At 34.7% G+C, this 23,842-nt stretch overlaps 2 protein-coding genes across 2 annotated transcripts; one reads left to right on the forward strand and one right to left on the reverse strand.

Moving 5' to 3' along the window:
- LOC117333352 (coiled-coil domain-containing protein 50-like) lies at positions 1 to 9,464 on the reverse strand. Its single transcript, XM_033892613.1, has 7 exons — positions 9,297 to 9,464; positions 6,187 to 6,255; positions 5,548 to 5,631; positions 4,246 to 4,350; positions 3,652 to 3,750; positions 2,039 to 2,143; positions 1 to 1,595 (listed from the first exon to the last, which is right to left on the reverse strand). The coding sequence occupies exons 1-7, from the start codon at positions 9,320 to 9,322 to the stop codon at positions 1,493 to 1,495; spliced, it is 591 nt and encodes a 196-aa protein (XP_033748504.1). The 5' UTR covers positions 9,323 to 9,464; the 3' UTR covers positions 1 to 1,492.
- Positions 9,465 to 11,501: 2,037 nt separating this feature from the next.
- On the forward strand, positions 11,502 to 23,401 carry LOC117332694 (NFATC2-interacting protein-like). The gene is made up of 8 exons (XM_033891695.1): positions 11,502 to 11,664; positions 12,140 to 12,392; positions 14,692 to 14,809; positions 17,117 to 17,260; positions 20,271 to 20,433; positions 20,741 to 20,885; positions 21,686 to 21,819; positions 22,276 to 23,401. Exons 2-8 carry the CDS (start codon positions 12,155 to 12,157, stop codon positions 22,435 to 22,437), a joined length of 1,104 nt encoding a protein of 367 aa, XP_033747586.1. The 5' UTR covers positions 11,502 to 11,664; positions 12,140 to 12,154; the 3' UTR covers positions 22,438 to 23,401.
- Positions 23,402 to 23,842: the final 441 nt, after the last annotated feature.

Genomic DNA, 23,842 nt, shown 5'->3' on the forward strand with positions numbered 1-23,842 from the left:
AACAAAACAAACTTTACTGGAAATCATTTTCTACACCTCTCTTATACACTAACACAAACTATACACAACATGTTTACACCTGAATGGATACATGGTAAACTAACAGTTTCACATCACATTGGGATATATACAGGTAACATATACAAATTATCGATACGATTTATATGTTAGGTACGTATGCTGGAACTGCGTAATAAACAGCACACCGTCACCCTCACTTTAAACAGCATTCAGTGTAAATATTACATTCAAGTGTTTCTATTTTCAAAAGAATGAAAATCAGAAACAAATATTTCACTCGAAAATAAAACCAAAAGTAAACCTTTGGTTCATTTAATTATTCCCGTGAAAATTTTGTCTTTAATGCTTCAAATTTTCGGTAAAACAACGAAAGGTTTAACCATTGAAAAAAATAACTTTTTCATCAGAATCACTATAGTTGGTACAATTGAAAAAAGAAAGAAGAATTTCAACAGGCACATCGTATAAAAACCTAATACGAAGTTTACGTCTTTAAAAGTCTATAAGTCTATAAAACAATAAAGCCAGATATTTTCTATAAGTTACATTTCAATACATTTATCTTAAAGTGTAGATAAGCTATCAGATGCCCATGATCGGATATATCAGGATTCTGACAACAGGGGGTATGTATAATGACATTATACTCACCAAACAAAACACCTACGTTTTTATACTGATATTAATGTATGACATCAAACATATGACAAGGACTGAAGGAGGACATTGAAATAACTACATTGCACCAGCATCCATTCTTTTAAACATTTAACAGTACAGGTCGATTTCCTTGTCCACATAGTACCATTTTTACAAAATTCTTTCTACCAGTCAACCGTACTAAGTATTTTGTAGTCCATAAAACAATGACATTATAATTGTTTATACTCTATAAAACAATGACATTATAGGTATTTTGTACTCTATAAAACAATGACATTAAAGGTATTTTGTACTCTATAAAACAATGACATTATAATTGTTTGTACTCCACAAAACAATGACATTACAAGTATTTTGTACTCTATAAAACAATGACATTTTAGGTATTTTGTACTCTATAAAACAAGGACATAGGTATTTTGTATTCTATAAAACAATGACATTACAAGTCTTTTGTACTCTGTAAAACAATGACATTATAGGTATTCTGTAGTCCATGAAACAATGACATTTTAATAGTTTGTACTCCACAAAACAATGACATTAAAGGTATATTTTGTACTCTATAAAACAAGGACATAGGTATTTTGTACTCTATAAAACAAGGACATTATAGGTATTTTGTACTCTATAAAACAAGGACATTATAGGTATTTTGTACTCTATAAAACAATGACATTATAGGTATTTTGTACTCTATAAAACAATGACATTACAAGTCTTTTGTACTCTATAAAACAATGACATTTCATGTAGTAGCTGCTCTCCTATAAACATTGAACATATTCGTTCCTATTCAGCTGTTATGCTAAAAATCAAGCTCCTCCGCAATCTCGTCCTCCTCGTCTGATTTCCACCCGTCGTCTATCACAATACCATTGTCAGATAGCTTGTTCTGGAGTTGTTTACATCTACAAAATTATAATTATCAAATTTAAAATACAACATGTAGACATATGCAAACGCAGGACACATTCAAATATATTATTACTGAATTACACGTAGTTGTGTATTTTTATAACAGCTTTTTATCCTAAACAGAATGATACAGTTCCAAATTTCGAAATGATACCACTAACTCAGTGTTTTGTAAACAATGTATGAACCTTGTGAAGCCAACTTTTTTTTAATTTTATTTGCCCCCTGGCTTTACAACATGTGGTGAGATCCAATGCGATTTTTCCATCTCTGCCTCGCTGGAATGGTACAACCTTGGTGCAATGTCCCTTTGTCGTCCTGTATTGTAATAGATGCGCGTGACTTGTACTTCCGCCTCGCTGTGTTGATGTTATATTTTTAGCAAGACTGCCTCGTACATTATGTTTAAACCTCCCTATATTTATAATTGACCTACCGTGCTTTATACCTCCGCCTGGCTAGGTCTGCTTTCTCGAGCTGCTTTGACTTCGTCTTTAGCTCATTCTCTAGACCGATGACGTCAGCAAGGGATTTCGTCACACTATAATAAATAAACAACATTGATGGACATTAAACAGCATTTCCCCAATGCATTCTAATATTTCCCATCCGTATTTGCTCGATAATTCCTTGAAAGACGTGGGCGATCTAGGACTGGGGATCGTCTGCCTGTCCAATCAAAGCTGTGATCATATACATTGTATACAGAGTTGGTATTATAGTAAATTTCGTCTGCTCATATTTCGGCATAGCCGTATATTCTTTTTGCCCCGGATATGACGCGACAGGTGGCGTTACTGGTCAAGATGAAGTATGTGATTGGTCAATGTAGCGGAAAATGCAAAATGCAGATATGCAGTTAAAAACGAAACAAAGTTAAGATTGAATGCAAGCTGAATAAGTGGATGCATCATTTTAAATGACACATTAATAAAATCATATTCTTGATTTAAATGCAGTCTTATTATCACCAAAATGATTCAAACTGATATAATTTTGTTATCCGTGCTGAAACGCATTAGTTCGTTAATTTATTTCACCAGCAGTTTTACACATAACCACCAGCATTAAAACTATGCCGTTTATCCTTTTTAAAGATATTTCTTGTTTATGATTTTATGTAGCTCTATACATATGATTGTAAAGTGAAACTAATGGCTATGTACAAAGTGAAACTCGTGACGGTGTCCGTCATGTTTATAATAATAATATTTAGTGATGCATACTGTATCACCTGTAATATGCTAGAATAATCTAAAACCTCCAGATTTTTGTCTGTTGGACTGATAATTTTAGAGTATTGGATGAAAAATCGTCTAAAGGTGGATTTTGCGATGAAAATATTACCTTACAACAGATGAACACTTGGGATGAGTGACTTTTTGGGCCTAAATAACTCTAATTGTCGATTAGCCCTAATAGAACATTACACAATGAATCAAACCAAGATATCTATAGCGAGTATCATTGTGAAGACAGTTACATTGTATAGTTTCAGTCACCGTTTCATTGTCAGTTTTTATACACATCTTCTCTACATACCAAGAATTAACATTAGTGACAAAATTGAACAATACAGAAAATTAATTTGACCAGTTTCACCCATACCGGTATTGATTTTAAATGCTTTATAGACAGGGTGATGATCAAAGAGGAAAACAAACGTCAATAAAACAGTTAATACAACAAATCTGCGAGGCTACTAGCCAAACTTGGGAAAATTCATCTAGAACGTTTCACTTCAAAATTTCACCTGGTGGATTAAAATTTCAGAGAATAAAAAATAATTTTATCCAGATCCGCTAGTCTTGGTTTGGTTTATTTTGTTTAACGTCCTATTAACATCCCGGGTCATTAAAGGACGTGCCAGGTTTTGGAGGTGGAGGGAAGCCGGAGTACCCGGAGAAAAACCACCGGTCTAAGGTCAGTACCTTGCAACTGCCTCACGTAGGTTTCGAACTCGCAACCCAGAGGTGAAGGGCTAGTGATTAAGTGTCGGGACACCTTAACCACTAGTCAATGAATTCTTGTGTACAGCCTACCACTCACCTATCTGCCTCGGACTTTCCCACTCTGGGGTATTCGTTAGAGCTTTTCTTCCTCAGATATTCCTCCAGCTTGTCTATGGTCATATGTAACGTTTGACATCTATAAGAATATATAAAGTACGCAAGGTTTAGATTTACTCAGCCGTGTATACTTATATTGATCCTACTCTCGGATTCAGTAATGTGTCGACATGTAGGAATCACGTGACCACCAAATCTCCTACGATGACCGCATTTAACCGCCATTGCGTTAAAAGTTTGCTTATGCTCAAGTTTCAAATTCGAAAGTAAATAGGCATAATTTTCGCAAAATTATTAAACACACCATGATTTTTTTCAATAATATTATTTTTAAGATATTTGTTTTAATGCTAGACTTGAACATAGCGAAAAATGGAAATTCCTTCAAAACAATCACCTTTAAAAGTATCTAGCTACTATAGTAAACATTAAGCTGTTCTTAGTATTCTTGGGAAGTTACTCTTCAGTAGAATAAGTGCCCTGATATTATGCTAGAAATATAAAGATAGATCAGATGACAAATTGTTACAGTTCCACATGTTGACATGTTGACCTCTTGGCCACGCCATATCACCTTTCCTCCGCTGCTTCCCTCTCCCGAGTCTCAGCCTCCTGTAAACTGGTTTTCTCCTGGAGCGCCATCTGTAGTCGTTCCATCTTGACCAGAGTATCTTTATACCTGGAGACAAATAACATATAGTAACATACCATACTGTTGTGCATTCATGATAATAATAATAATAATATTACTGGACGCAGACAATATTAGCCTTTATATCCAGATCGAAGTTACAATGAGTTTTTTTCCCGAAATATGGATCAGTTCGTTATTGTCTATCTCATGATTATAAAAACATTCAGTTTGCCCCCAATGCTTATCCAATCGGGATTCAAACGTTTTGATCGTTGGGAAGAGAGTTCCAATGATTAACGACCCGCTCACTGAAAGAATATTTTCTCAAATAGTCTACTTCTTCTTTTTAGTAGTGGCAGACTATGTCCTCTTGTTATCTTATCATTGTTTGGAATTAACAGACCCTCAGTGACAGCTTTATCGTATCCGCCATTTGTTAGTTTGTATACTTGGATCATATCTCCTCTCAGTCTTCTGTGCGTTAGCTCTTGTCATAAGTTACAGTTTACATTTGTATCATCACTGCGTTTTCTCTGTGGCAGGGTTTTGCCATAAAATATATGTTTTGGTTAGAGTTCCCATTACAAACATATATTTGTGTTGTTTTTTAATATTTCAAGTCTAGCAATACATAATAATGTTGTGTTAGTTAATATGAGTTAATAAAGTAAAATATTTCAATGATAAACAAATAAGTCTACTGTTGTTGTATAAGTAAACCATTTCTAATGATAAACAAATAAGTGTATTGTCGTTGTATACGTAAACTATTTCAGTGATAATAACCGAGTCCGCTGTTGTTGTATACGTGGGGGCAGGGTGCAATGTATCTTATTCGTCTCTACTTGAAGGGAATATACGGTCGGTCTTTAAAAGTCCTGGTGACTAACACTTAGATTTACGTCTGACGAAATGGAACCCTGTACCTTGTGAACATGTCTATAACGTGTGCTGGAACATGTATACCAAGACTTGATTTGGGGGACTCAAATGTGTGCTTTTAGGGTTTTACTTGGGGCGAGTCTGTCCAGGTAACCTAAAATATTATCTAATTAGACTTGTGTAAGTAGCAAAGGAGTCATGGACGACTAGCTATTCATATACCTAAAAGTCCTGAAGGTCATATCAAGGTCAAACCAATATGTAATCGGAACCACTCCTCCCAATAATGACTAAATTACATACTAAGATAACATTTATATATCGACAATTACAGAGAATAATACGGTGACCTTGACCTACCTTTCCTCTGCTTCTTTTCGAGCCTTGACCTCCTTTTCCATTTGGCCAACCTTGACCATCAGGTCGTGTTGTGATTGGTTCCATCTGGAGATGTAGAGCAATGAGTGGTTAATATACTAGCGGGATAGCGGAAAGTGTGGATATGTGTTTAGCCAGTAGGAACAAACATGACGGCTATCTAGTCTAATGCACTGTATGGGAGAATGAGGGGAAAGGGAGTATATGTAGTTAGAGAAACGGTCTGATGGAAGAAACAATTGACTAATAGATCGTAGAATCAAAGTATATGACTAGACTCGCTACCAGCCCCAACGTTTTTTAATTTTTATTTATTTAGTTATTTATTTATTATTCATTTTTATTTATTTATTTTTATTTATTTATTATTATTATTATTTTTTTTATTTTTTTTTTTTATTTTTTATTATCATTATTCATGTATTATATTTTTTGTAAAGAATTGAACATCTATTATTTTCTTACAATAGCTTATCTCCCCTTGTTTGAAACTTAGAATCAGACATATCCAAGAGAACAGAATGATCAAGCTCAATTAATTATGATTTCATTATAATTTAATACATTATTTTAGAGACAGAGGCCAATCAAGTATATGACATAAAAGGCAGTTTAACTCACTTGTCGTCGTTCTTGCCGGGTGTGATACTTCTACTGGGGGTGTAGTTCGGTGACAGCCGGTGGACGTCCCTGTAACAGATAGATTATACATTTCATTGATTTGACCTGCAGTGTAAATAGTTTATTTTCCTGTCAACACATTTAAGTCATTTTAGAACGGTCATTATATGATGGGGCCAATTTAAGAGCCGTTTTTTGTGACTTCAATGGCACAATGTCGCAGGTTTATTGGCATGACCTCTCTCTGCCATACTGATACCGACTCCGGAAATAACCAGTAAGCCTTAGGTTTGTTTTTTGTGTATCATTTTTAGTGTTAAACGTCAAGAAGCATATCAAGAGGAATGAAAATTGTTTTCAAAGATTTTGTGACTATCGTCTGGGTCTGAGGACAGATCTGATAGGCTTCATCACAATGGCGAATTCCGTCAACGAAAGTCCAACGGGACAGTGTAAAGATAGATATTAGGAAAAGCGTAAAGATTTGGTTTGGTTTGGTTTGTTTTTGTTTGACGTCCTATTAACAGCCAGGTTTTGGAGGTGGAGGAAAGCCGGAGTGCCCGGAGAAAAACCACCGGCCTACGGTCAGTACCTGGCAACTACCCGGCGTAGGTTTCGAACTCACAACCCAGAGGTGGAGGGCCGCCGTGAGTGATAAAGTGTCGGGACACCTAGTTACTGGACACGAACCTAGTGGTCAGTCGGATAGTCACTGGACATGATGGTTACCGGTCAGTCGGATAGTTACTGACCATGATGACTACCGGTCAGTCGGCTAGTTACTGGACACGAGGCTTACTGGTCAGTCGGCTAGTTAATGGACATGGTGACTACCGGTCAGTCAGCTAGTTACTGGACACGAGGCTTACTGGTCAGTCGGATAGCTACTGGACATGATGAATACCAGTCAGTCAACTAGTTACTGGACACGAGGCCTACTAGTCAGTCGAGCTTTAGCCAAATGACCAGTTGGCTTCGTGTCCAGTAACTAGCCAACTGACCGGTAGTCATCATATCCAGCAACTAGCCGACTGACCAGTAGCATGTCCAGTAACTAGCCGACTGACCAGTAAGCCTCGTGTCCAGTAACTAGCCAAATGACCGGTAGTCATCATATACATCAACTAGCAGTTGATTGACACGAAACCTACTGGTTAGTTGCCTAAAGTTACATGACATCGGGCTGACCAGTCAGTCGGCAACTTACTGGATTTCAAAATATGAAATATCACATATTGGCCAGCGTTAATCCCCTAGCTCCGCGTGAACATGTGTACCTACAGTTTACTTACCATCAATGACAATGTTTGCTATTTTGGAGTGAATGGAAAGAGAAGAGGTCAAAGTACAAAATGTTAATCCTTGATATCTTCGATTGATAAATTAACGGACATGTTTTTACAATATTCAATATAAAGTATTTCAGTCCGAAGAGAGAAATACGTCCAAATTAGTTAAACATCGAGGTATTGAAATATAAATATTAATTAAAACAAAGAAACTATGACTTAGCCATAACACCAATATAGTTTTCGAAAGGAAATATACATTAAAAATAATTATTATAAAATCATATTTTTCGCACTTTCTGATTGGTTAAAATAGTGTCACGTTATTTCCGTTAAAAAGTCCGGCATATTGACAGGCAGTGCAAAAAAGCTGGAAAAAATACCGTTTGATGGGGTGCTTCTAAAAATAGATTAGTTATGAATTATTACCCATGGTTTATTGTCCAACAGTGTAAAATGTCTTGCATGCTTTGAAACATGACAAGTAATGACTTATCTTAAGAATTAGTGTATTGAGTGCATTTTAATGTATAAGTTTATACATTTGAATATATGATGTTTAAATATTTACAAATGCTTCACAAATTAGTTTCATTACATGTACAAGTGTTACTTGCATTCCTTAGAAGAGTATTAGTAATCAAAATAGCCCTTTTATAACAAAATTATTATAGCCTTTTCATTTCGGTTAAAACATGGTTTTATTAACCTGAAAAAAATGTCAACCTCAGACTTCGTCCTCGGTTAAGATTTTTACAGGTTGATAAAACCACGTATCAACCTTATCAAAGGGCTATAATTGTATAATATATTTCACCAGATTTATACCTTCATAATAAGTAATGAATAACAATCAACACAACGTCTATGATTTTAATAAATACACTGGACTTGTATATAAATCTGGAGAACGATTTGTATGAGGCCATTTCAGTCAATTGAGTTTTATATCCCGCACACGGGATCTTTAAATCCTGTGGTTTTCTATGAGAATAAAGAGTTTACGTATTATATGTAAACTGAGCACCATGATCTGTTCGCTGATAAAATCAGTGTCGATTTTGACTTTAATTCGCCGATCGTTAATCTCACAGTCACGCTGTATTTATTTATTCCTGACGTCACAAGGAAATCCATTTCTCCATGTGTTACTCAACAACAAAACCTCCGGTACTTCAACCTTTGAGCATTACATAAGATCCGTTATGCTTTGAATTATAGCGGTATTTACATATTTCTTGAATTTGTGTTATTTTTAAAAATTAAGCTGCCATTTAACTTCTTATCAATGTATCCCTTTATATAGGATTAGGACACAGGTAAAACAGTAAACATGTCCTTATTTGGTTCATAAATATCCTTCTGTACGCATAAAGCACATCATGGGGAAAACCTTGTCCTAAATGAATTGAAATGTCCATAAGCCGCTGTACAAGATAGTCCAGTAGAACATTTCTATACTTGAAAGGTTAACAGTGATAATTACAAGATGAATGAGTACGAATGTACCGAAGGACGCAAACATATACAAAGTACAATAGTCATTGTTTGTCGTAACTTTAACTAAAATATGCCCCCAAACATCCCCAACCCCTTTCCAAAATCTGTAAGGATATTTTTTTACTTTGACTGACTAGTGCATGAAGATATTCTCACGAAAGTTCGGATAACCACGGTTGATTGCTCTATACAACCCTACACCTATCTCCGTGGGTCAACTCAGTGAAAAATCCTAGTCAATTCCACAACTGCATGGTGTATACTTGTATACACTAAACACAAATATACACCAAACAATCAACAAAGAGCGTATATACTTACGGTGTGGATGTCTTTCTGTTGAACATGCTCTTGTTGGTTTAATTCAAAAACAAAACAAGAAGATCCTTTCTAGGGGACATATCTGTATGGATGTGGTCAAGACGTCGTTGGTATTAACACTGTGAACATGCCGGTACCGACTTCTAAATTAACTACCCCAGTAAGCCCTCTACTGACCTGTAAATAAATATGTGTACACAACTAACACTATGTCTTAAAGCATGTGTAAGTAAATTCTCAACCACTTACGGTAAATGTTCTACATTAAAACATACAAAAATGTATACCAATTCTACAAACCTAACATTATAATATATGTATTATATATAATCATATTTGTCATACAGTAGACCATGCACACATCATCAAATTAATATCATAATAGGTATTTCACTGCGCATATTAACTGGCAGTGTTTTCAGTTTATTTATTCCCGAGAGCTATCCGATTCATAGCTAGGTTAAATGTCAAATGATTACGTCACGTAATCCATGTACTAAAGACTGTTATACAAATAAATTGGTTGTTGGGAGTAAGCTTAAATTTCAGACATTGAATTCTTTACGTTTTCTCCTGGTACAACAAAAATACTCTCATAGATTACATAATTAGTTTGCATAGTCAGTACTCAATAGCCTCGTTAACTTAAAAAAAACATTGGCACTTCTGTGACAGAATCGCTTGATATATACTTACATCTCGGGTCTTGATATAATGGACATTTTAGAATGAAGTGAAATTCATCTTCTATATCACCAGAAGCACATCTATATTCTGTCGGGAAACACACGCTGATTATCACCAGAAGCACATCTATATTCTGTCGGGAAACACTCGCTGTGTTTTGAGGGGAAACTGTCTGCATAAAAATTATTTCAATCTCAACATCTAAATCTGAATCATAAAAATATTACAGCATACAACAATGACAGACAAACAAAAGTATTGGACATTGACAAACAAAAGTACATTGTATTAAACAATGACGGACAACAAAAGTATTAGACAATGGAAACAATGGCAGACAAACAAAAGTATTGGACAGTGACAGACAAACAAACGGTATTAAACATTGACAAACAATATATATATACCACGTGTATGATACTTACAATGGTCGTGATATACCGAAGTCTATTAACATTCAAACTTGCAAACCTGAAGAACATTTTTCGTAATGAATAATTTATTTTACATTGTCATCATGAAGAGCTACATGTATCTGTATAAACTGAAATAACAAAAGATTTATCAAACGTGCACAACAGCACCGTACTTTATTAAATTTTCATTTGTACATACACATATGTTTATCGGTAAGATAAATAAATTGACCAGCTAGAAATTAAAAATTAAAGCACCGTGCTTTATCTTATTTGTATATGCACATGATTTTATTTGTAAAAAAATTAATAACTGGACTAACTAGAATATCAAAAATTAAAAGACATTACATATATGTACACACTATGGCTCCGGGTCGGGTGACTATAGAAGGTAACTACATGTGTATAAGGCACCAATGATATTGCATGGAAAGCTACAGTGGTTGAAAACACACGTTGAAAACAAAAAGAAATATTGTGTGCCAGCGAAATATGACAGCCTTTTATTTTCCTTGTTGATAATACGTCACATTATTTCGATCAAACGAACCATATGTCCTGTATAACTTGGGATTGTTCCTGTACATGTATTGCCGATCGACTAAACAAACAGTAATGGTAAATAGTGCATCGATGCATGATGATGATGATGATGATGATGATATATGTTATGTGATTATGATTTCATGTGCGAGTGTAAGCGTGTATGTTATATTTTTGTAGTATGCTATGCTTATAAACTTATAAAAATAAAATCAATAAAAAAAAAAAAAAAATGCATCGATGCAAGTTACATTTAACATATAAAAAGAAAACCAATCAAAAGTATGTATTGACAAAATGATGATGCAACATATTCAAGAAGTTTTTTGACGCCATTAAGTTTTTGCTTTGATCTCTCAACTAGTCAGAGATTTTTTCAAAGGATCTTTGTTCCTGTTGCATAAATCCTTTTACACGATTTAAACGATTATCTGTGCTGAATTCGAAGTTAACACGCGCATCATGCAACGGGCTAACAACTCAATATGGGTTCAGGATCGTTTCGTAATTTTTGTCGTTCCGCAAAATTGTTCGTGTCGCTATAATGTTTGTTTGTGTTATGCGTAAATTATAGCTACCAGTTACATTGGCGCGATGTGAAATGAAAGTTGATTGTATCAAAGGCCAACATAAAGAGGTCGTTCACGAGTGTAAATAAGACATTAGTGCCTATAAGGTGTGTCGAAGAAAATGATAGCGGAGTGAAACTGCAAATAGAGGTAAGGAAACTAAAGCTAAGTTCACAGGCGTGTTTTTGTATATAAACAACAGGCGAATGTTACGTAATTTTCTTGGGACATCACTGCGCATTTTTCTCTCGATCGATGTCGGGAGGACTCTTTCACTTTAAATACACTCTGACACCTAGGCCTATCAGGTTGGGCAAAACCCGGCAAATGGATAATATTTCTGCATTAGGCCTAGTGTAACAATTCATAAACCCTACACTGCATGCACAGGCAAGTGAATCTATTTTTAGATCGGTGTGTAAAAAGTAGACAACACTACTAGGCCTATTTTTGAAGTTTTTGTTTGCAAATGCAGTTTGTTATGATGCAATTTAATTGGTTCGGCTGTTGCTTAAAGGCACATTACACCAATGTGTCTGAGTTCAGAGAAGTTTTCTCCTCTGTAATGAGAAGATGAAGAACACCGGTAAATTGATGATGTAAGTGCTAATTTTGATTTCCCTAGTGTCCTGCTGCTTTCATGATGTTGGACAGTGACAGTAGTGAGGATAACACCCCAGTTAAAAAAACTAACCCAATCAGGCGTCGACGAGGACTTGCCAGCAGACTTAAATTACAAGGTTCAGAAATTTCCAATGACTTGACAGCTGAAGAAGCGGCAATATATTCCACTCAAGTGAATAAATGCTTCAGCTCCAAATCTGGCTCCATTCCTGTCAATGTCGACTTAATCACAAGCCAAGTGTCAAATTGCCCAGGTAAGGATATGCTATCATCAGTTTTCTTTTTCAATTTCAAAATATAAATACATATTAAAAATATTAACAAAAGGGAACACAGGCAAAGCCTATATATCAGCCCTTTCCTATGGATTTCTGGTATTGTGTTAAATATAGAATTGTGTCAAAAGTGTTGTGTCGTAGGAAAAAATAATGAGAAAAAATTACTTATATCTAGATTATAACAATTAACAACAACCAAAAAAACAACTTATTTGTACAGTGTTAGTTTTTAATTCCCCGTGGTTAACAAACTTAAACCTTCATTCTCATTTCTTTGGAAAGTAAAAAACAACACATCCAATGTGTTGTACATTGTAAACATTCATGCTTAGATTTGAAATGGGTACATCAATGGAAAAAGGGGGTACTTGACACTTATACGTGTTAAGATATTGATTACTATTTTAGTCAGGAATCGATGTGACAGCACCAGATACCATGCACCATCCCCATCAAAACAGATACCTTACCTTAATATTAACAGATACATTATTAAGCTTGTTGCTTATATAATTCAATGGGGCATTATATTTTATAGACAAAAGAAATCATATTAAATATGTTATAAAACAAAACATATCGTTTTGTATGTTATACGGTATTTACAAATAGCATCTGGTACGTATGTTGAACTCATTGTGATTTATTATATCACTATGCTCTGAAATCTTATAATTTTAGTGGAATGCTTAAGGTGTATTATGTAACAATGTATTATATATCAGGTACCATAATTAGTGATTACACTTTTAACTTGTCTCATGTCACAGGCTTTTGTATACAGATGTATGTATTGCACAGGTGAGGTGCTCAGGTCTGGAGGATTGGATATATTTCATACATTGAATATGCCAATTTTCTGTCTGTATGAAGTTTTCTACATCCCCATCAAATATTTTTTCATCATGTAGGGATTTCTGTTTTTGAACTGTCAGATTTCTCTATTATCAAAACAATTAATTTCAATTCCAGCAAAATAAATAAAATGTTATTACAAGTTAAAAAAAAATGTTGCATGTAACATCCTTTGATGTGTCCAGTGAGGAAAAAGGGTTGATGGCCATTACGTTGTTGTAACCTTGTTACATTGTTTCCTGAATTTGATTGTCTCTGGGAAATGATCGAGAGCGTAACAGCTAGCGACAAGGATAGCAATGTTACCTGTGACACTTTCACCTTTCGTCCTCAAAACATCTTTGAGTTTAACTGTTTAACACAAGACAATTTCCATAATGCATCACGAGCCAGTGGCACATTCTGATTACTCGCCATGCTTACGATGCTAAGAGAGAATCAGGAAGTAAGTCGTACACCTCCAGCCTCATTTTGACTCTGATACAACAGCTATTTTTAGACACAACTGCGATTGTGAAACTGGACTATTATTTTGTGAACACAATAACTTGAGTAAATATCAACCAAGTTTGATGAGACTTTGTATGCAGTTAGATATCAATAAGATATCAGATGAGATTAAAGATAGAAATTATTCGAAAAGTAACTTAGAGAGTAATTGCCCTTTGTAATAATATTATTGGACCTTGTGAACATGATAACTGAAATTAATATCAACAAAGTTTGTGGAAACTTAGTATGTACTATGTAGCCTTATATTGACAAGATCTTGTTGGATGAATTCGAAAATGAAAACATTCAACAGTATCTTATGGAGTTATTGTCCCTTTTAACAATTTTATAAATGGGCTTTTGTAAACACGATAACTGAAGCAAATATCAACCAAGTTTGATGAAACTTTGTATGCAGCCATATATCGACAAGATCTCTGACGTGATGTTAAATGCAAATTATTTGACAATAACTTATAGAGTTACTGCCCTTTGTAATGATTTTATTATTGATATTTTTTTGCTCACCTGGCCTGAAGGGGAAATCTTTTATAAAACGCTAGTAGTCCTGAATGACTAAATGGATTTTGATGAAATTTGGTCTGGAGAATTATGTGGCAATGTTGTATGTTGCATGAATGAAGGATGTGACTTGGCAGGAGAAGGAGGGGGAAATAGGGGGAAATATTGCAAAAAGAAAAAATACTTTAAGATCCTTGTTCTTTTTTAAGAATGACAGGAGTTATTCCCCCTGTAGTTTGAGCCATTGTTGGGAGGGGCAGTTCAAAAGTAGGAAAATATTTGAAATTTATCCAGGTGAGTGATGCAAGCCCTCTGGGCCTCTTGTTTTGTTCAACATATCATGATGTAAGCTTTTTAACATAGAATACATTTTATATTATGCTTTATTCAAAATTTCCTTCAACAGATGTAGAAGAAGAAACAGGTTCGTTTTTGTCTTGCAAACAAAGAAAGATATTGCCAAAACAGACAAGAAATTTGGATGATGATATCCTCATATTGGATGATGAGGATCTCATTCCATGGTAATGTGGTACTTTTATATCGTTGTTGAAGGGTAGAAATAAATTCATGTTTTGATAATAAATATAGTGAGTTCTGCATGATTAAATATATTTTTCTTATATTTATTTCATTATTACAGAAAGTCTCCATTACATCATCAATTCTATACAATTCATAACACTCAAAGACGAGACAACATTTGTAAAACTTGAATATTATCTGCCAATACTGTAATATTGTATATCTTAATTATCTTATTTTGTAAGCATAGGAGATATGCACATTGCTACACTGATAATATACTTAATTACCTCCCTTTACAGCACTCCCCCTAACATAACTGCTCCTGTTCAGTTGAAATCACCCTCACCACCACCAGGGCCCCCATCACCCCCTAGGGCCACATCACATATAGAACAAACGAGAAGGAGGCCAAGGATGACTAAAGCTGTGAAGAAAGCACTGAGGTCAGTTTTAAAAAATAATATATCACTGAGGTCAGTTTAATAGAACACTGAAGTCAGTTTGATAAAGTACTGAGGTCAGTTAAATAAAGGACAGAGGTCAGTTTGATGAAGTACTGAGGTCAGTTTAATAAAGTATAGAGGTCAGTTTGATGAAGTACTGAGGTCAGTTTAATAAAGTACAGAGGTCAGTTTAATGAAGTACTGAGGTCAGTTTAATAAAACATTGAGGTCACTTTAATAAAGTACAGAGGTCAGTTTGATGAAGTACTGAGGTCAGTTTAGTGAAACATTGAGGTCACTTTAATAAAGGACTGAGGTTAGTTTGATAAAACACTGTCCGAGGTAGGTTAAATTTCAGAAATTAATTAATTTAATTAATTAATCACCTGTGATTTGATTGTATTACAGTAATCTCTCTCACACAAAGAACCAGCTCCATGTCAACAGTTTCAAGGATAATGAGTTAAACACCAGTGATGTGATCGTATGTACGGATGTAGATCTCGAGAATGATAGACTTACACTCAAGGTCAGACATGGGACGGACACATACAGGCTCCCAGTCATGGAGGTAACACTTTGATAACATCAGTCAGTTAAGTTACTATGTAGTTCCAATATTTGCCTGAGATGATAACATCAGTCAGTTAAGTTACTATGTAGTTCCAATATTTGCCTGAGATGATAACATCAGTCAGTTAAGTTACTATGTAGTTCCAATATTTGCCTGAGATGATAACATCAGTCAGTTAAGTTACTATGTAGTTCCAATATTTGCCTGAGATGCAAATTGGTTACATATAACAAACATTTCTCACAGGAAATTGATTTTAATGGTGGTAGTGAAATGTAAATGTTCAAAAAAGGAAATAAATGGTAAATGTCCTACAACATTGTTTTCACGACAATAAGGGAGATCAATCTGTCACACCAACATGTAAAAGTCACCTGTTTTATCACAGATCACTTGATTTTCAACAATGTTTGTTCATATGAAACATTAATACTGTTAACGTTTTTTATTTCAGAATGATTTTTTTAAAACAATACTGATGGATTTATCACAAAGACTGGATGTAGCTGAGAGCCAGATTTTGTTAATCCACAATGATGTCACCATCTCTAGTGAAGACACACCTAGAAGTCTGGGTTTAACAACCGCTGATATTATAGGTACACATTCTTTTCATCCTTACCGAAAGCAGTAATTATAAGACCTCAAGGTTAAAGGTCAGTTGAGTGCAAAAGTCCAATGCCTAATAAGGGAGAAGGGGTGACATGTTTTCGTTCAGAAAAAAAAATCTCAAGTCTGCATCTGTACATTTGCTTGGGTGAAGTTTTTCATTGTTTAAAAATTTCCATTTTGTTTTTGTCATATTGAAGTTGACTTGTTAATTAGACAAATGGAAAAAACAGTAGTACTGATAGGAATTTCAAGTAAGAACAAAACATTTACCGATGATGTTGTATTTTCAAAGGAAACGTTGCTTGTTCTCAGGAAACTTCCTTTCTTTCCTTAACCAATATATTCATGTATATCTAGTCTTTGAGACGCTTGAAACTACCAAGTGCTGTGTACAAGCATCACCAAGATAATGCATTGTCTGTGTGTCGGTTTTTGTTTCAAGTTTTCGTCGATGTTTTATTATGTGTGTCGGTTTTACCAGGATTTATATGCACTCGCAGAAAAATGCAAGTACCACAATTTTCTACTCGCAAAATGAAAAATCAGCTCGCATTTAGCGAGTGTGCGAGCGTTAAATTCGAACGCTGATTGTATATCTTATTATCTTATTTTGTAAGCATAGGAGATATGCACATTGCTACACTGATAATATACTTAATTACCTCCCTTTACAGCACTCCCCCTGACATAACTGCTCCTGTTCAGTTGAAATCACCCTCACCACCACCAGGGCCCCCATCACCCCCTAGGGCCACATCTCATATAGAACAAGTGAGAAGGAGGCCAAGGATGACTAAAGCTGTGAAGAAAGCACTGAGGTCAGTTCAGGGGTAGAGTTTAACTTTTTTAGTAACTCGCACGTTGTTGCGAGTGGATAAAATTTTAACTCGCAAAATGACAAACTTACTCGCAATTTTGAAATTATGTGTTAACATTAAATATAACAGATGTTTTATGATGAATTATCTTTACTTTTCAGAACCACAAACATAAGAACAGTTGCTTCAAATAAAGTTTTTATTTGAGCCAAAATACAATTAATTATTTTTTTTTTTTTTTTTTATTTTACTCACTGTTCATATCAGCTAGGGTATACTCTCTTCAAATATCATCAACTTCAAGATCAATGAATATTGAAGGATTTTGATCCTATATATTACTTACATGTTATAATTTATTTTCAAGAGAACAAAAAATCAAAAAAATCAGTCATTTCATTTGATTTAATCACGTATGATTTCTCATAAAATCTTTGACTAATAATGAAATAAGTATTAATTCTATCTAATTAAAATGCTATTCCCTGTCCATCATGATTTTACAACATATTCGTGATTTGGAAAAAGAACCCCGAATTTTTTCGTTTAAAAAATTTCATTTTGTTTTTGTCATATCTGAAGTTGACTTGTTAAATTAGAAAATGGACAATACAGTAAGTACTGATAGAATTTCAAGTAAGAACAAAATATTTACTGATGATGACTTGTCGGGACTATATTCTTTGCACGTTTTGCAATCAATTTCAATAACGTGCACATGATCATCGTCAAGGTTTTTTTTCCAGGTCAATATGCAGTTCACGCTCCCATTTCTCGACAGTTTGTTTTGTTGGCCTTGGGATGCATGTCACTTTTTTCTTAGGAGTTGGGTTACTTTCTCTACATGTGTCCTTGCTCTCATTATTTTCGCCGATCTTTTCATTTGATGTTCCGGCAGCGGCTGACTTAAAAAAATTGATTATGTCAGCCATGCTAGCGAGACGTCACGCTTTGTTTCTCGGAAACTCTCGTTTCTTTTCCATTACAATATATTCATGTATATCGTAGTCTTTGAGACGCTTGAAACTAACGAGTGCTGTGTACAAGCGTCACCAAGATAATGCATTGTCTGTGTGTCGGTTTTTGTTTCAAGTTTTCGTCGATGTTTTACTATGTGTGTCTGTTTTACCAGGATTTATATGCACTCGCAGAAAAATGCAAGTACCACAATTTTCTACTCGCAAAATGAAAAATCAGCTCGCATTTAGCGAGTGTGCGAGCGTTAAATTCGAACGCTGTCAGTTTAATAAAACATTGAGGTCAGTTTGATGAAGAACTGAGGTCAGTTTAATAAAGGACTGAGGTCAGTTTGATAAAACACTGAGGTCAGTTTGATAAAACACTGAGGTCAGTTTGATAAAACACTGAGGTCAGTTTAATAAAGGACTGAGGTCAGTTTGATAAAGTACTGAGGTCAGTTTGATAAAACACTGAGGTCAGTTTGATAAAGGACTGAGGTCAGTTTGATAAAACACTGAGGTCAGTTTGATAAAGGACTGAGGTCAGTTTGATAAAGTACTGAGGTCAGTTTGATAAAACACTGAGGTCAGTTTAATAAAGGACTGAGGTCAGTTTGATAAAACACTGAGGTCAGTTTGATAAAGGACTGAGGTCAGTTTGATAAAGTACTGAGGTCAGTTTGATAAAACACTGAGGTCAGTTTGATAAAGGACTGAGGTCAGTTTAATAAAACACTGAGGTCATTTTGATAAAGGACTAAGGTCAGTTTGATAAAACACTGAGGTCAGTTTAATAAAGGACTGAGGTCAGTTTGATAAAGAACTGAGGTCAGTTTGATGAAGTACTGAGGTCAGTTGATAAAACACTGAGGTCAATTTAATAAAACACTGAGGTCTGTTTAATAAAACACTGAGGTCAGTTTGATAAAACACTGAGGTCAGTTTCATAAAACACTGAGGTCAGTTTGATAAAGGACTGAGGTCAGTTTGATAAAGGACTGAGGTCAGTTTGATAAAGGACTGAGGTCAGTTTGATAAAGGACTGAGGTCAGTTTGATAAAACACTGAGGTCAGTTTAATAAAGGACTGAGGTCAGTTTGATAAAACACTGAGGTCAGTTTGATAAAGGACTGAGGTCAGTTTGATAAAGTACTGAGGTCAGTTTGATAAAACACTGAGGTCAGTTTGATAAAGGACTGAGGTCAGTTTAATAAAACACTGAGGTCAGTTTGATAAAGGACTAAGGTCAGTTTGATAAAACACTGAGGTCAGTTTAATAAAGGACTGAGGTCAGTTTGATGAAGTACTGAGGTCAGTTTGATAAAACACTGAGGTCAGTTTAATAAAACACTGAGGTCTGTTTAATAAAACATTGAGGTCAGTTTAATAAAACATTGAGGTCAGTTTGATAAAGGACTGAGGTCAGTTTAATAAAGGACTGAGGTCAGTTTGATAAAACACTGAGGTCAGTTTGATAAAGGACTGAGGTCAGTTTGATAAAACACTGAGGTCTGTTTGATAAAACACTGAGGTCAGTTTGATAAAGGACTGAGGTCAGTTTGATAAAGTACTGAGGTCAGTTTGATAAAGGACTGAGGTCAGTTTGATAAAACATTGAGGTCAGTTTAGTAAAACTTTGAGGTCAGTTTGATAAAACACTGAGGTCAGTTTGATCAAACATTGAGGTCAGTTTGATCAAACATTGAGGTCAGTTTAATAAAACACTGTCTGAGGTAGGTTAAATTTCAGAAATTAATTATCAGTGACCATAATCCCCAACTTTGCCTGCCGGACAATATCTAGATTTTATGAGTCTGTATATAGGCAAAGTATCCAATTGAACAGAAAAGAAATCCCTAAATTGATATTAAATCATGTTTATTATTACTCTATAAAAGTATTTATGGCAATGAAGACTACTGGTAAATATGCAGGCGATTCTTGGGACTCATCAACTGAAAGGCTGTAATATGAGACATAAAACCTGTTAAATAGATTTATAGGATGCTGAATCACTAACCTGACTCACCTGTGATTTAATTGTATTACAGTAATCTCTCTCACACAAAGAACCAGCTCCATGTCAACAGTTTCAAGGATAATGAGTTAAACACCAGTGATGTGATCGTATGTACGGATGTAGATCTCGAGAATGATAGACTTACACTCAAGGTCAGACATGGGACGGACACGTACAGGCTCCCAGTCATGGAGGTAACACATTGATAACATCAGTCAGTTAAGTTACTATGTAGCTCCAATATTTGCATGAGATGCAAATTGGATACATATAACAACACATTTCTCACAGGAAATTGATTTTAATATGGTGGTAACGAAATGTAAATGTTCAAAAAAGGAAATAAATGGTAAATGTCCTACAACATTGTTTTCACGACAATAAGGGAAGATAAATCTGTCACGCCAACATGTAAAAGTCACTAGTTTTATCACAGATCGCTTGATTTTCAACAATGTTTGTTCATATGAAACATTAATACTGTTAACGTTTTTATTTCAGAATGATTTTTTTAAAACAATACTTATGGATTTATCACAAAGACTGGATGTAGCTGAGAGCCAGATTTTGTTAATCCACAATGATGTCACCATCTCTAGTGAAGACACACCTAGAAGTCTGGGTTTAACAACCGCTGATATTATAGGTACACATTCTTTTCATCCTTACCGAAAGCAGTAATTATAAGACCTCAAGGTTAAAGGTCAGTTGAGTGAAAATGTCCAATGCCTAATAAGGGAGAAAGGGTGACATGTTTTCGTTCAGAAAAAAATAATCTCAAGTCTGCATCTGTACATTTGCTTGGGTAAAGTTTTTCATTATTTTGGAAATATTTTCCCGTTGTATTTTATGCATAATTTTTTTTGCCAGAAAAGCTATTTTCAGAACCTGGAGCATTTACCTGTGGAATTGTATAAAAGAAAACTCTTTCTGACAATAGTAGATTAGATACCTGCCATTCAACCATTACAGTTTTGGTGTGCAATTGATGAAACCCCTTCAAGTCAACCATTACAATTTTGGTGTGCAATTGATGAAACCCCTTCAAGTCAACCATTACAATTTTGGTGTGCAATTGATGAAACCCCTTCAAGTCAACCATTACAGTTTTGGTGTGCAATTGATGAAACCCCTTCAAGTCAATGTCATTCAGATTTTCTGATAATTACACAGTTATAGGAACTTATGTTTTGTGCTATCAAATATAAAGTTGACAGGAGATTGATGTCTGATGTCATTTGATTCTGCAATTTTTTATTTACTTCAGATTTCACAGAAGTACATTGTAAATATAAAGCTACAATAGGTCCTGGTTAGTGATAGGGTTGTGTGTTTCTCTCTTTTAAGATAAAAAAGCATACATTATGTATATTGATATTATTGATATCTGTATTTGGGTATGTTTCAGTATTATGAGAATGCTATCGTCATGGTTTTGGTTTTCAGACTGCCACATTAATAGAAAGGAATGGACGGCACCAGCAGCAAGCTTCAATGACAGTCTTGATGATACAAATAGCATCACACTTTATATTCAGAGCAGAAATGATCGTCACAAAATGGAGTTCAAAATGGACAAGGTCAGTCAGTTGAAGTCAAGGTCATAATTATTTCTTTATCTCAGGGAAGCAGTTGAGCATTTCAGCTCTATTGAATTGAGCTTTCATAAAAACCTTGGAAACTCAATAGAAATAGAAGGGGAAGTATTATGAGTGAGAAACATTGATGTTGTAACTCGATTGGATAATAGGGGAGCTATTACGAGTCAGAAATATTGATGTAGTAACTCGATAGAGAAGTAAAAGGAGAGATATTATGAGTCAAAAATATTGATGTAGTAACTCGATCGAATAATAGGGGAGTTATTATTAGTCAGAAATATTGATAAAGTTACTCAATAGATTAGTAGGAAAGGTATTATGAATCAGAAATATTGATGTAGTTACTTGATAGAGAGGTAGAAGGGGAGGTATTATGCATCTGCTGTATTTCCAATAGCAATGAAATGTGGTAAAACAGTTTTTATTTTATTTCAGACGACACCATTAGATTGGCTTATCAGACAATATGCAACAAAAATGGACAAGGATCCTTCCAAACTGAGATTTATGTTTGATGGAGAAAATCTGGATTTAAGGGACTCGCCGGACACTTTGGAAATTGAGGATGGTTACACATTAGATCTTATCATTAAGTGAGGTTTTATTACCGGTAATTGATGACTCTCGGGTTCGGTTCTATCTATAGACAAGCACCAAGATTGCCACTTTTGTTTATGAACTGCTCATACTGTGTTCCTGACTACCTCAGTTTAACAGGCAGCTGATCGATTGGCCTAGGACTTTCTGTGTACAGCTTCGGGACTGTGGGTAGTGTTGGAGTTATGTGCCAGATCTGTAAATGGAAAAGTTTCAATTCTGTATTGGAAAGTCGTCATTGATTCTTTGTCAAAAGACTTCAACAATGAAAGTTTGACAAGCAAACCTAAAGAAGTCCATAAGTTGAAATGATTTGGAAAAAAATATGCCAAACAAGTTTAGATACATGTATGTAATTTATGACATTGTTGGGATATACAAAAAAAATGTATCAAAACATAATTATACATTACCTTACCTATCACTATATATTATTTGTATTAATGTGTTCAACAGTACAGATCAGTTCAGAATGGCAGAAACCCTAACATATTTTTCATGCAGTTGTCAAAAAATACTTGTATTACTTGTTAAAGAGAAGATTCCTGAACTAAGGTTTTCTGCCAAACGACCATATACCATGGTTTACCAAGACACATTTATTTAACAGGTTCAAAACTTAGCCAGTCGCATACAGTACTAGTTCTGATGTGAAAACTCTTTGACATGTAGTAGTAGTTGTGTACACATGCACTTATCTATTAGATATCTATGTTTCGTATGTTAAATTCATGTTTAAATAATGATTTCATTATGAAATCAACACCAATAACTCAATTGTAATCCTAAGTATTTAAAGATGTTTCAGTGAGGTTACTTTTTATTTCAGAATTAGCAAATGGCCATGCAAAAGGTTGTTGTGATGCTTTTGTTGAATGTTATTTCATATACACATACTATGTTCATGAAATAAATTTGTTCTGGTAGAAATAAAAGTAGATATGATGCAATGTTTACAACTTAAGTTCTTGTCTAGGTTGTGTTAATGAAGTCTATAAACATCCATATTACATGAAGAATCGTCATATGGAAAAACTGTTGAATAGAACAATAGTTTTACAGTTTTTTAGGCAAATCCTGGTAAGGATACCGAGTACTTCATGAATCTTCTGTTGCTATACCTCCAGCAGCTGCGGCATCTTCCATGGACAGATATATTTAAGTTTTTATAAAACAGTGTTGTGCCAGTACTAATGAGTATTTGACGCTTGTGTTCCTTGTGACAAGACCTTTGCATTTGTGCTACATTTGTAGTCATGTTGACGTTTGCCATGACCTTTGCCCTCCTTTTGATAAAACTCTAATCTTGGCCACAGTATGTTGACCGTATAAGATGGGGCTTTCATATTTGAAAAGTGTTTTCCTAGTAACAAGACCATTGTATTTGTACTGCATTTATAGACCT

Source organism: Pecten maximus, chromosome 8 (genome assembly GCF_902652985.1).
Source record: "Pecten maximus chromosome 8, xPecMax1.1, whole genome shotgun sequence".
NCBI lineage: Eukaryota > Metazoa > Mollusca > Bivalvia > Pectinida > Pectinidae > Pecten > Pecten maximus.

Bases quoted from the DNA above. Each gene is read 5' to 3' on its own strand.
- LOC117333352 (XM_033892613.1), bottom strand. From the start codon at position 9,322: ATGTTCAACAGAAAGACATCCACACC. The intron at 5,632-6,186 runs GTGAGTTAAACT...CTACATCTCCAG, and splicing joins CCCGGCAAGAACGACGACAA to ATGGAACCAATCACAACACG. The intron at 4,351-5,547 runs GTAGGTCAAGGT...ATTTGTCTCCAG, and splicing joins CGAAAAGAAGCAGAGGAAAG to GTATAAAGATACTCTGGTCA.
- LOC117332694 (XM_033891695.1), top strand. From the start codon at position 12,155: ATGATGTTGGACAGTGACAGTAGTGAGGATAACACCCCAGTTAAAAAA. The intron at 12,393-14,691 runs GTAAGGATATGC...TTCCTTCAACAG, and splicing joins CCAAGTGTCAAATTGCCCAG to ATGTAGAAGAAGAAACAGGT. The intron at 14,810-17,116 runs GTAATGTGGTAC...CTCCCTTTACAG, and splicing joins GATGAGGATCTCATTCCATG to CACTCCCCCTGACATAACTG.